This window comes from Ruditapes philippinarum, unplaced genomic scaffold (genome assembly GCF_026571515.1).
Source record: "Ruditapes philippinarum isolate M1 unplaced genomic scaffold, ASM2657151v2 ctg7530_1_1_1_1, whole genome shotgun sequence".
NCBI classification, from domain to species: Eukaryota; Metazoa; Mollusca; class Bivalvia; order Venerida; family Veneridae; genus Ruditapes; species Ruditapes philippinarum.
The window spans coordinates 14,335-27,923 of record NW_026856051.1 but is presented as its reverse complement, the minus strand read 5'-3'; the positions used below and the strand labels follow the sequence as shown (position 1 = coordinate 27,923).

The 13,589-nt window shown below is 33.3% G+C and overlaps 1 protein-coding gene and 1 long non-coding RNA gene across 4 annotated transcripts in view; both read right to left on the bottom strand.

Annotated features, from left to right (window-relative positions):
* The window catches only part of LOC132745258 (uncharacterized), a 53,417-nt gene that overhangs the window by 29,116 nt on the left and 10,712 nt on the right, over window positions 1-13,589 (bottom strand). The window contains exon 2 of one of the 2 annotated variants that reach the window (XR_009627814.1): window positions 501-547. The exons of the other annotated variant lie outside the window; for it this stretch is intronic. This is a non-coding gene — a long non-coding RNA (uncharacterized LOC132745258). The remainder of the gene's footprint in view (window positions 1-500; window positions 548-13,589) is intronic. 2 annotated transcript variants of the gene reach the window in all.
* Window positions 4,265-13,382, bottom strand: LOC132745255 (uncharacterized). 2 transcript variants are annotated; one of them, XM_060734120.1, is made up of 7 exons: window positions 12,473-13,382; window positions 9,154-9,347; window positions 8,495-8,597; window positions 7,674-7,930; window positions 6,791-6,999; window positions 5,557-5,716; window positions 4,266-4,656 (listed from the first exon to the last, which is right to left on the bottom strand). In XM_060734120.1, the coding sequence occupies exons 2-7, from the start codon at window positions 9,227-9,229 to the stop codon at window positions 4,499-4,501; spliced, it is 963 nt and encodes a 320-aa protein (XP_060590103.1). In that variant the 5' UTR covers window positions 9,230-9,347; window positions 12,473-13,382; the 3' UTR covers window positions 4,266-4,498. The 2 variants fall into 2 exon arrangements, with proteins under 2 accessions (XP_060590104.1, XP_060590103.1); XM_060734121.1 differs by lacking the exon at window positions 12,473-13,382 and having other exon boundaries at window positions 4,265-4,656; window positions 9,154-9,426.

Here is a 13,589-nt window from a genome sequence, read left to right as displayed (position 1 = left end):
CCTATAAACATTAATATTTTACTATATTTATTTTAAATAAAAAAGTTTTGAAAAAACAAATAAGATGTGAAATACTTTAAGCATGAATTGAAAATAACTTCCGTAATGGTATATTGTTTTGTTTCCTTCCTAATTTCCAACATTTCTACGTCAGCTAAAACGTATTCTTGTACAATGCATAACTTTCAATAATTGATATTTGTTTAAATATGTTTTAAATCTCAAAAGTAAACATGTACAATTACTTGTTCGCTAAAAATATTTATAGTTCATGTTTTTGCGATGATAATTCCCTTTCTTAAAACACACGCTAAATGTTTGGCATTTTAATAAGAAATTGAATTCATTGCCTGCGTTTCGAATTTTTAAATAATACTTGGTATCTTGTGTTGCCAGTTTAATGTATGTTACCAGGAAATCAAATACTGTATTTGTCTTCTATTTCAAACTTGTTTATTTAGTTAGGAGTAATCCCTTGCGAAATAACTGTAATGTCTTACCTTAACCTTACCTACTGTTGTAGGGATCTTACATTCCTTGTGAAAAACTGAAGTAAAAAGTACATGTATTTCTAAATTAAATACATCTATCATGTAATAAGCAAACATTTAACACATTCTGCTGTTCAGTTATATTGTAAATGATGTAACTTCCTTTTAATAATATCTATAATATACACATTAGCATTAATTTAATTTTTTTACCTATAATATACATATTAACATAACATTTACATCTATACCTTTAATATACACATAAGCATTACATTTAAACATTTTATCCATGAATTAAACCCTAAAATAAACACATTTACAAGACAAAATATACATTACATCTAAAATCTTTACAGACCTATTGCCAGCATTGATTTATGTTGCAAGTTTTCGTAAGGACTATTTAGTATTTGCTTCCCTCTTAATACTTACTGAAACTTTAAAGTCCACTAAGACAAACACACATATGTAATTCATTTTTTTAATATACACACAGATCCAACTCATTTATGAGTAGCTAAAATTCATAATACCAGTATATGAGCCGCTCCATGACAAAATCAACATACAAAATGTAGTACATTTGCGACCAGCATGGATTCAGACCTGCCTGCGCAGTCTAATCAGGATCATTGCTGTTTGCATACAAACCCTATAGCAAGAAATGAAACTGATAGCGAACATTATGGATCATGATCAGACTGTGCGGATACGCGGAATTATCTTGATCCATGCTGGACGCAATGCTGGTTTTGTCATGGCAAGCTTAATTATCAAGATAAGATCTACCAGAATAAACAATGTCACTAATTTGTAGCTTAATAGATTTTCGAAATTTTGAGTCCACACTACAGAGCCTGAGAAGAACTAAATTTCAAATTTTAAAAGTGAGGTTATTAAGTCTTTAAGAGCGTAAGAGTATTCTTTATTGGCATCGACAATAAAATTAGACATTTAGATACATAATATCATATATAACAAATTAAGCACTCACATAAACTACTATAAAATTAAACATTACTTTCAGGTCATACATAATATACTTTACTTAGCATGTTTAAAAGTAAGAAAAAAAGAATAACTAGGTTTTGTGTCTTTCGTATGAGAATTTTTTTTTATTATTTTAGATAAGATTTTTATCGAGATAATCACGCTATATTTATAGACAATTGCATGCAAAACAAACTATGATGTAAAATTTTCCGTTTTGAAAATAAAACATAACAATAGGTCGGTTCGTCTTTAAGAAATTATTTCATTGCAATATCGTATGTAAACAACAATGAATTCAAAGAAAATTGGTCATTAAATTAATCATAAATTAAATCATAATTTAAATAACAGAATGGAAATGAATCATTCTGATGCCAATAAAAACATCATCGATCATTAACAATGATCCTAACTTAATCATTTTTATATAAAAGCTAACATACATTTATCAGACTTATTAACACATTTAAATCCGCCGTTGCATCAATATTTGAAATCGTTCAATTTTTAATGTAAATTATTTTTGAAATTTTGATAAAAACATTTATTAGTAAAAATGTCAAAAATGTAAGCTTAACTAATTGAATTCAGTCAGGGTGTGCTATTTTCAAAAAAAGGTCGCTATAGTTGTATGAATTACTTGATTGTGACTGCTGTCGGGGATCCCGCAACTTAACATCTCGCGGATTTGATTTTTTTTTTCGTTTCTACCCAGTCATTAATTAACAACAGTATTGGTAATTCCATAAATATTCTTTTAAATAGTTCGACATTCGTGTGTCTTTTGTTAAAAATTACGTATAACCCTGGATTTTGTTATACATATGATAAAAGGTTATATTGAAAGTAATGGTAATGATTATTTTATCTCTCTGATTAAAGTCTAACGTTGTGATATATTAAAGTTGGTGACACATTTATATTGAAACCGAAACCATAACAATCATTTTAGAGTGGTTGTTTTAAATATTTATGTTTTTATGAGTGTTGTTGTTGGTGGTGGTGGTGGTGTTTCATAATTATCCACGATAATTATGGTTCATGGCAATCCACGAGAATTCGGATTCATGATCATGCACGAAAATTGGGGTTTATGGTTATGGTTCATGGTTATCCAAGAGTATTATGGTTCATGGTTATCCACGAGAATAATGGTTCATGGAAATCCACGAGAATTGGGATACACGGTAATCCACGATAATTGGGATTCATGGTAATTTTCACGAGAAATTTGGCCCGATGTTTTGAACGAGAAAATGGTAATAAGGGTTCATGGTTATGCACGAGAAATGGGTTCTGTAGTAATGCATAAGTAATAGAGGCGAAAAACATGGTCAACATTAATTCACAAGGAATGTGGTTGTAATGTCTGCTATAACATAGTTACTGGACAAGCATGGGTAGAGAGATTAAACAACGCAGCTGTTCGGTTTCTAAATCTGTTTACTAATGATACTACAGAGAGGTGATGCCAGGTGAATTTAGGCGGGGCTTATCAGCTAGTGGCTAATACTAGCTGAACAATAGCGAGTCAATATATTACAGTGGTCCAAGGCAATTTAAAAGAAATATGGTTCAATGTAAGATAAATTTTGCCCTTGAACAATGATACGTTTATGTTTGTACTTGACCTTGTATTTTGTTGATTGATCGGAACTATGTAATTCTTTAACATGACTACTTAGCAAATGTGTGTAAGACTGATAAACACTTCAGCAGTTATTTTATGGTGAAATAGAAATGTTCAGATATTAACATAATATGCCCTGATTTTATCTCTTCAAATAATTAAATTTTGTTTAAAGCATTAAACTTTATACTATCACTTTCAAATATCCGTTAGATTTTATCTAAAGAAAGGGCATTTAAGTTAATGTTGATGACTTATACATGGGTTTATTATTGGATACTTATACAGACAGTCCCAGTACTGCGCCCAGATTGAAGATTAGATTTATTTCAACATTAAAAGTACTTCTACGTGACAATGACATATTTTAAAACACACAAATAAATGTATGAATGAAAAACAAAGCAATGTCAATCAACATTATGTTAAGGATAGCACAACAATGAGTCGTTATGACTTATTTCCATTGTAGTCAAACCAGTAATTGTTACAATAAATATAAAATAGATATAATATACCCAGATAGCAGACAGTAGTTGGCCCAACGTTGGGCCAATGACATTTGCTTTGTTGGCCCAACACATAATGCCAACGTTGGCCCAATGTCAATTTGCTAATTGGGGCAACGTTGGGCCAACGGTTGGTATATGGTTGGCCCAACGACTGATTTCCTACTCTTATCGTTGGCCCTCCATTGGCCCAATGACTGGTTTTCCTTCCTATTGTTGGCCCTCTGTTGGCCCAACAACTGGTCTCCCTTCTTATTGTTGGCCCCCTGTTGGCCCACTGACTGGTTTTCTACAATAAACATTGGCCCTTCGTTGGCCCAATGCCTTGTTTTCTACTATCTAAGTTGGCTCTCAGTTGGCCTATCACTTTGTTTCCTACTCTTATTGTTGGCCCTCCATTGGCCCAATTACTTGTTTCTTACTACTAACGCTGGCCCTCTATTTGATCAATGACTGTCATTGTTGGCCCAATGTTGGATCATCTACATGTTCAGTTGGATTAATTAAGAATGCCAATAGTGGCTCAATGCCTTTTTTTTTATCGGCTTCAAGTTGCCCACCGACAAGTTTCCTTCACATATCACAAGAATAAAACTAGCAATTATTAATCAAGCCATTAATTTATCTTCAAATATTAGCCCAGCAAACATAACCATGGTAAAACATCACAAACTATAAACCTTAAATTAAAATAAGAAGTCTGACGATTATGACGTCATAATAATTGATATTTGTTCAAAATTATTTTCAGGGGATTAGATAAACAGACAGATGACAAGACCAAAAACAGCATGTCTCCTAGAATTCAGAGAGACCGTAAAATAAAAGAACATAAAATATACTTATTACTACAATTTATTACTAAATGTTTTTTACATAGCATTTTCATTTTCTTCTCTTTGTTGTTGCAGTTTTTTTGTCATTCTCTTCCTCCGCCCGCCTTCCCTATCCTTAGCATATCTTAGCCACTCCTTCATGGTCTTCTCAATTTCATTATTAGTAGACCCCTGTCTACTTCCTCTAACAGCATCTGAAATTTATACAGTTTACTGATTTTATTTAAATATACACTGCTAATTAGAATTTACTAGTTAAAAGGCACATAAATCTGAAAAAATGCAAACAGAGCTAAAGGGTTATAAGACTTTGATAGTAAAGAAATATTCTATATTTTAAGTCAATAGATTTAATAGTAACAGAGATATTTGACATAATTAAAAATTTTAACCTTAAATATTTAAGTTAAAAAGGGGCATAATTCTGTCAAAATACAAACAGAGTTATGATGATCATTTCCAAAACAAGAGTCATATCTTACACCCACAGTGTAAAATAATTTTTTTATTAGTCTTCCAGATTTTTCTGCCTTTTTGATTGGATATTGATCACCCGAATGAAATTGATATTACCAAGCCAGACGGGTAATATACACACCAAATTTCCCGGTTGTGTACCCCACGTTCTAAACAACATGTGCTGTGGCGATGTGCTTATTCTCATCAGTATTGAAAACAAATATGACCTTGTGAAAGCTTGATATTAATTCCAAAAAAGTGCGTTCAACAGACTACTCCTTTTCTCTTGTTAACATTTTTAAGGTTCAAAAGAAAATACGTCATGTATTTATGTGACGTCATGTAGTGATGAAGGGGTACCCTAAAGGGAATCTTATTTCGACGTTTCATTTGAAGTAGCAATGTTTTATTTTAAAATTGTCTTAACTCGGCAGGGGAAGGGTAATAAAATTATTATTTTGGTTTTGGAGTGATAAATGTGGATATATTACCTGCCAAGATAAAATATCACCCTCGCCTAAGTGCTCGGGTGATATAAAATCTTGACAGGTAATATATCTCATATATCACTCTAAAACCAAAATAACATATACTAGCACCGGTGAAATCACCTTTGAAAAAGCAAAAATACAAACCTAATATGACTTTTTTCAATCTAAGTTTTTCAAATGCTTTTTTCGCGCCTTTTCCAACCCAGTTGTACTCTAGGGCAACTTCCTGTGACAAAGTGTGTGACATTACACGGCGAACATTACTCTCCACACTATCTCCTCCAACTAGACATAAATTTGCTGTCTGAAATGAAATAAAACAATTTTTGCAGTCGGGGTAAAGTAATTTGTGTTTAATGCGAAGTTTCACTTCAAATTAAATTTACACAAAGTTTCGAAAACACTCTACTAAAATGAGTGGTGTAACTGATAAAAAGTCTAGTAACAAAGCAGAAGTTTGCAAATAACTCATTATCAATTTTGTCCAAACTAAACTCTTCCACAAGACGAATTATCTTTTACCGTAAAGGAGTGTTTTAAAAGAAACATTTCGATAATATTCATCTGATTTTAGCAAACAAAATACATAAAAATTACTAAATAAAATATAGCAAAACATTAAAAATGTTCATGCACTTGGACGGTTATATGTCAATCTGAATAATTTCACTTGAGCTGCATACTCATGAAGTTATAACAGTCAGCTTATAAATGCCCTCAGTGCATTAAAAGTGTTAAAACACAGTTTCAATATAAATTATTTTGTTAAGTATAAAAATACAATCTATGTGGTTTTATTACCTGATACCTTATATAAATGTAATTTGGTATTTTTTACTGTTTTCTGAAATTCTAAAAACGTCAACGTTCGAAAACTGTTGACCGGTCAATAGTTTCGACTGTTTCCCTCGCGTGTTCTGACGTCACTGACGTCATAGAGGATCCCACTTGAAGCGTCCATCGATCTTGATCATGAACCAGACGTGACGTGACATAAAGTATTAAGTTTAATTATGAACATATGTGCAAAACTATTTTCTTGTTCCTTTTTTCTTCTGCAAGTACTGTTAAAACAGTAATTGATCAGGTAATAAAACAGTTATTTCATATGTGATTTTGGGAACAGTCAAACAGTTGTCCCTCGGTGTCGGGATAGTGTTTTGAACTGTTGCCCTCGGCCTACGGCCTTGGGCAACAGTTCAATACACTACCCCCTCCACCTCGGGCCAACAGTTTGACTGTTCCCAAATTACATATGAAATAATCATATAATGTTTAACGGCTGTCTAACCTTAGTCTTGTTTCAGTAGCTGGATATATTGAATGTGAAATGAAACAATTAGTGCTATCTCAACTTTTGACATGAAAAAGTACAAACCAGTGAATTAACAACTTCCTCATCAGCCAGTTTTTCCTCTATATTCTCCATTTGACTCAAATTTGATATTGGAAAGGTGATTCCCTCAGGCAAACTTGGAATCGATATTTGTTTTTCTGTCTGACGACCAAGTTTCAGCAACAGTTTGGTATGAAGCTTAGCTTCATTTTTTAACTCTTCTAATAAAAGAAGAATCTTTAGATCAGTGGCTGAAACAAAAAATACATTTTTTTTCTTGGTTGGGTTTAGCATCACACCAGCACAATTGTAGGTTATATAGTGACTTTTCAAGCTTTCCTCCTAGGAAGACCCCAATATGCCCCTCCTTGAAATATTTCATCACAAGCCAGCTGGATAACTTCCTCACATAAAGAATTCCATGCCCCAAGTGAGGCTCCAACCCAAGTAAATCACTAAATGAGAGGCAAGTGGTTGTAAGTAAGTGACCATAGCCATTCGGCCATGGAGGCCTCAAGAAAATATATCAATATGCTAACTTGATGCCAATGGACAACCTGTTGAGCCTGTCAGCTATCTAAAGAACTTACATATACCTAATCTTACTACTTAGATCATAAGCATTGATTCAAAATAGCATCTGAATTGGCTTATTGAATTTTTCTAACCATTTGTTTACAAAGTTTATTATAACATATATAAGACCACACACAACTTTTTACAGTACAGTACACCTACAGATGGGTGTAATATGCATGATGTGCCACAGAAAAGTAGCCTCAATTTTTCGGAAGGGCAAGTAATAAAAAAGTTACAATTTAAACTATTTAGCAATAGCAAAGGAATCAAGGTTGCCTCAATACTAAATTGCATCAAAATTCATCTATGCATGATAAAATAAGCTCCATGAAATGCTAAAACTCACCAGATGGACCTGAAGTTGGTGTCTTATCCTTCCTTCTTTCTCCTTCAATAGCAGAGAATAAGGTGGTCTTTGATGTTGACCCTATTACACTTTTTGGAGGAATGACTACCGGAGAGCGGGGCAACATATCTTTCGTACCCTTCTCTTTTGATTTGTCATTATGCACAATTTTAACCGTTCTGTCTGGGCTGACACAGGCTTTTTTGGGTGGAGATGGCCAGCCTTCACTGTCCGAAGTGTCATAACGTGTAGTAGGGCTGGATAAAATAATAAAATAACATTATATATAAATCATAAACTTAATTTCAGGCGGTAAAATGATTCCATGATCAAAACTCAATGTACGTAGGCTATATACAGGAATATGGCATTAGTTCTTGCCTTTGCCATGCAGATCTCTCTGTGAATAAAACTTGTGACCTATGGATGGTCTTCATGTACCTTACTGATCTAATTCAGTGAGAAAACACTTTAATGACCAAAGCCATATTTGTCACATATTACATTCTGAATTATAAATTAGTATTTTACTGACATATTCATGCTGTTAGCTTACTGTGGTGAACAAGCATCCCCCCAATCTCTCTCTATATATACACAAAGTTTTCTTTGAACTGGATTGAAAGGTAAGGAAGAAGTAATACAGTCTACAATAATTGAAATACTTCAAAGCTAATAAAAGTGCCATAACTTAAAATACATTGACTAATAGGCACATGTCTGCTTCATTTTAAAGCCATATACCAAAGCATAATAGCTCCAATTTGAACCACCCTAACATAAATACCTATCTACTGAATAAAATTGCATAATATATTTACATTCGTTTCCTTTTTTCTGTCAGGTCAGCTTCAGCATCTGTGGTATTGACATCCGTTTCCATTTCAGCTTTTTTCAGTTTTTCTCTTGCCCTCTCATAAGTATCTGTTCAAATGAAGCAGTGCTTTTAATTGCTTTTAAATTCTACATAATTATTATTTGAGCCGCGTCATGACAAAACCAACATAATTTTATGGGTTTGGACCAGCATGGATCCAGACCATCCGCGCAGTCTGATCAGGATCCATGCTGTTTGCTTACAAACCCTATTACAAGTAGAGAAACTGATAGCGAACAGCATTGATCCTGATCAGACTGTGCGGATGCGCAGGCTGGTCTGGATCCATGCTGGTCGCAATCCCATTATGTTGGTTTTGTCATGACGCGGCTCATTTATTTATTTTGCTGGGTTGATGAAGATTACAGGTACCCCTTGATGCATTATTATTTCAAGTTCATGCATGTACTGGGGTAGAACCATCAACCTTTAGTTAACAAGACAAGAATAAGCTTAAATTTTCTTTGAATTTCTTTCATACACTTAAACATGGCTTGATTAAAAAGTAGTTAATTAATCTATGGAATTTAATTGTGCATTTTAGTGCTTTAGTGCATAACAATAGGAATAAAAATATTAAATTAATAACAGAAATGGGTTTACCTGAGTCATACATAATATCAATGTTGAATTCTTTGAAACTGCTGTCAGGTGAAACTGCATTTTTTACTGCCTTCATAATCTTCTCTGATGACTTCCATGTTGGCCAAAGACACTTTGTTTTCCCAACAAGCCAGTTTGAGGGTACCACAGCTACCTCTTTGTCATCAATAAATTCAACTATATGAAATTTTGGCCTGAAAAAATTACTTTTCTCTTATAATGTTTTCTTTCTTTTCTTTCTTTTTTAAATCTATCTTGTTTACAAGCAATGAAAATTTGATATGTACATAGTTTCACATTATACACAAACATTTAGTGAAAAAAAGAAAGAACTGTATTTTACAATTAGTTTCAGCTGCTTATACACTGTACATGTATATGTAGACACAATGTATGTTACAAATTTAAACAACAAAGCAATAAAGAAGAACTTGCACCTGTTAAAACTCAAGCTACAAAAAGTGTCCTACTTTTCTTTAGTTTTCTTACAAAAAGATGTTGAACTTCTTTTTTATTTTTCAGTAAAACATTAGCCCTCTGAAAGCCATATAAAACTGCTGTAATGCTAAAATAATCACCATTTGCAGATCATTATCAACATAATTGAACCATGTATTTTGTATTTGGTACATGAAAGTCACAATTGTTTGTTTTCAGAAATTCAGAAACTTGTGTCGGTAAAGGGAAGTGCAGCAAATGTATCTTTATATGGAAGGAGTACACATTTGCATTGAATATTTGCCAACAATACACAATGTAGCTCATTTTGAATATTTGAACATTTGTGAATACCTAGAATTTCAGAATCTATTGGCGACATGAAGAGGGACTCCATTTTCTGAAATGTTTCATATATAACAAAAATTATTTCATCACTTTTTATAATATTTCTGACAAGACCTACTCGGTCATTGACCCTGATACAACAGTCATTCTTATTTAAACTGATGTAAATTTTTTCAGTTGATACAGATGTGTACTGTTTACCATTAAGACATTGCTCATGTAAGGGGCCGTTAACATGTTCCCCTTTTAAGTCAGGATACTTGTTAGCATTTTTTTCAATATTTTTTTCTGAGACACGACGGATTACTTGCTGCAATGGGAATGAAGGCTTCCGGATCATTTTTTTCAAGTGAAATAAGTAATTTTCAAAAGGAAATGCAGAAATTTTGTCCAAACAACCAAATTTTCTAGCATCATCTGATATATGAATCAAGTTATGCACATTGTAAACAAGTTGGTCCCGTCCATACAACTGACCAAAATGATCAACAAAAGCTTTAAGCAAATTCTGAGCATAATCTAAGTAATGCTGACAAAGAAAATCATTTAAAAGAATGCGCATAGCAACTGAAAGCAACATGAAATTTTCATACAATGACTTATGCAGACTATTTTGTAAAAGAACAGGACCAGTATACAACAAAAACTGCCGGTACTCAGTTGCTTTCCATCTTTCAACTTCATTCAAAGACCTTGGCTTTCTGGCAAAATCTCTTGGAATAGAATTTCTAACCGAAACAAGCAAGTCAGAAACACGATTCTTTGCCTGTGTACCAATACGCACTTTAAGTGGGCCTTTAAGCCAAAGGAAAATCAATCGTCTCATCACACCTAAACAAACCAGATGCATATAGTCAAGAGGAAATGAAGATACCATTCCCAACCCAATGTCCACAAATGGAGATGGTCCTTTGTGGTGTTCCTCGTCAATCATTTCATTAAAACTGACATCAGTTCTTGCTGGTGCATCAGTTGCAGGATATATGACCTTGCCCTCCCAATCACCATGTTGTGTGCACCTTTCACAACCAGCATAGCCTGAATACTGTTTACAATTTTTTACAAAGGCCCTAGCTGGAGCATCACATATTACTGATGACAAGGACACTGAAATATGATGACCATCAAACAGAATACCATGCTCTTGCAAATCACGCATTTCTGCTACGAAATCCTGCAGATAAGAGTGAACGTCACTTGGCTTGCATAAACCAAAATACAAGCCAAGAAGAAAAGGTGAACTATTCTTTAAATTTACAAGACGTCCAAGAATAGGCCAAAATTGATGGTTTGTACTCCTAAAAATAGGCAATCCATCTATGTTGATTTGAAGGTGAGCTTCATTAAATTCTTCCAGATTAACTTCTAGAACTCTACACTTTTGCAGGATACCATTTTTTATGCCAAAATGGTAATAACTACCCCCACTTCTGTCAATTATTTCATATTTCATCTGAGTTTTTAAAAGCGTTCTAGGGTCTTTTGGAAGTTCAGGAAACACGTTTCTAAGGATACTTAATAATTTTGATAAAGAAATAGCTGTAATATTATATTGGCGTGCCCAATTTGCAAGTTCATCAGCTAGGTATTCTGCTGAAAATTCATCATCTGACGTGTCTGAACCTGCACCAGACTCAGACATTGACTGATCACTTCTGAAAGATTGAACCTCACCATCATCTACCTGTCCAACACCCGAAGATGAAATGTCATCATCACTTGTTAATGAATCGGCAGATTCTTGAATTGCACAAGAACTATAAGAACTAGCAGCATCATCATCGCAACACTGGACAGTAATTTCAGGAGCATTTGACGAATGACTGTCAGATATAGGAACCTGATCAGTATTTTCTAAAGTGCTTCCTGGTGCATTTGAAATGTCATTCAAATGAGCACCAACAGAATTTAGCACCCTTCTCCTCAGTGACCAGTATGAATCACTTGTGTAGCGTTTACCACAACCAAACATATTAATATAAATTACCTATTTATACTCAGAGCAGATTGTATGAGCTTAACACTGCTTAACCCTTTCACTGCCATAGGGACGACTTATGCCATCCCTGTTATTTTCGGCGTATTTGCCATATGGACGGCTTTATCCGTTTTTATAATAATAACAGTAATAATAATAAATTAATAATAATAAAAATAATAATAAATATAAAGAAAATTATTATTATACAACTGTTATACTCACAGATTGAAACATATATAATTATTATAGTACTAATAACAAATAATAATAATTATATTAATTAATAATATAGTAATTTCTTAGAAAACCCTCTGGCAAATAGGTGATTAATAAAACAATAACCCTCTGGAAGCGAAAGGGTTAAAGTTAATAAGTGCTAAGTGCAGTTTGTCAGTTTATACTAACTTGCAACTTATCAAAGATTTTTTGCATTTATCACAATAAATTCAAATGTAAAACTATGCACATATCATATTTTAAGCTGATAAACACTGATATAATTAAATGGTTTTAATTTCATTACAAAAGTCAAATTCAATCCGGCTTGTTTACCTGAAAACATCAAAGTATTTTCCATTACCAATCCGCCATTTTGTATTAATCACATGACCTGGTCACGTGGATAGTATAACAGGTTTTAAAACACTAATTCCGTGCAGGTTTAAAAACAAAAATATATTAGAAGGGTTTATTTAAAAGATTAAAGTAAAAAATTCTAGATCTACTTACATTTTACAGTGTTGAGAAATTGCAGTCTATTACAAATTTATTTAGATCTATCTGTAAACACGTCCATGCAGCTCGAAATCAAGCGAGGGAAAGGATGGGTATAGTGCCAAAATGATCCTATTTGCATTCATTGATTACATAACCAGAGGTTAATTACAGTTTAGAGTGGAAGATTCCGGAGGTTTATTGTAAACATTTAGGATGGTTAATCTGTTCCAGCACATGTATTATTGCCTTAGATTATACATCAGATCTTCAAGATTTCTATAGATCTATCCCCTACTGCATAGCCTGGGTTATGGTCATTTCTATACTCACAAAGTAATTATTTCTTACATTTCTCATTTAATTTATATGAGTATTTCTTGAATGTGACAATATTAAAACATGGCTTCCAAAAACTTTATAAACTTTAGTCTTTACTCATTGTAGTGTACTGTTTATATACAGTAAAATATCTACATGCAAATCTGTCTTTAAAAAAAAAATTGGGTCAGGTGCAGTAATATATTTGACGAAAATGTATCGTTGGTCAAACGTTGGCCCAACATCTGTTTTAAAGTACATATTTATCGTTATTGGGCCAATGCAGAAATGTCGCTGGCGTTAACATATGGTTGGATCGACGTTGGGCCAACAACTGCATTTATAGTACATGTTAATTAATGTTGGGCCAACCATGGCCCAACAACGATTTTCCTATGACGATTTACCGTGGTTGGCCCAACCAATGCATGTTTACAGGGATATAGTCAAGTTTTGTTTGTTTGTTTGTTTGTTTTGTTTGTTTGTTTGTTTGTTTGTTTGTTTCATTTTACCTTTTCCCAAAAGTTTTTCAGTCATATAGGCGGGAAGTTTCCTAACCATCGGTCCTGGAGAGTTACACCAGTACTAGACTACCTTCCTCCGCGCTAAACTACCAAAGCATCCCCCGGGGATC

Excerpts from the sequence above, each read along its gene's own strand:
- LOC132745255 (XM_060734120.1), bottom strand. The coding sequence starts at position 9,229 with ATGAAGGCAGTAAAAAATGCAGTTTCACCTGACAGCAGTTTCAAAGAA. Across the intron at positions 8,598-9,153 it reads TGATATTATGTATGACTCAG|ATACTTATGAGAGGGCAAGA; the intron begins GTAAACCCATTT and ends TCATTTGAACAG. Across the intron at positions 7,931-8,494 it reads ACAGAAAAAAGGAAACGAAT|CCCTACTACACGTTATGACA; the intron begins GTAAATATATTA and ends TATTTTATCCAG.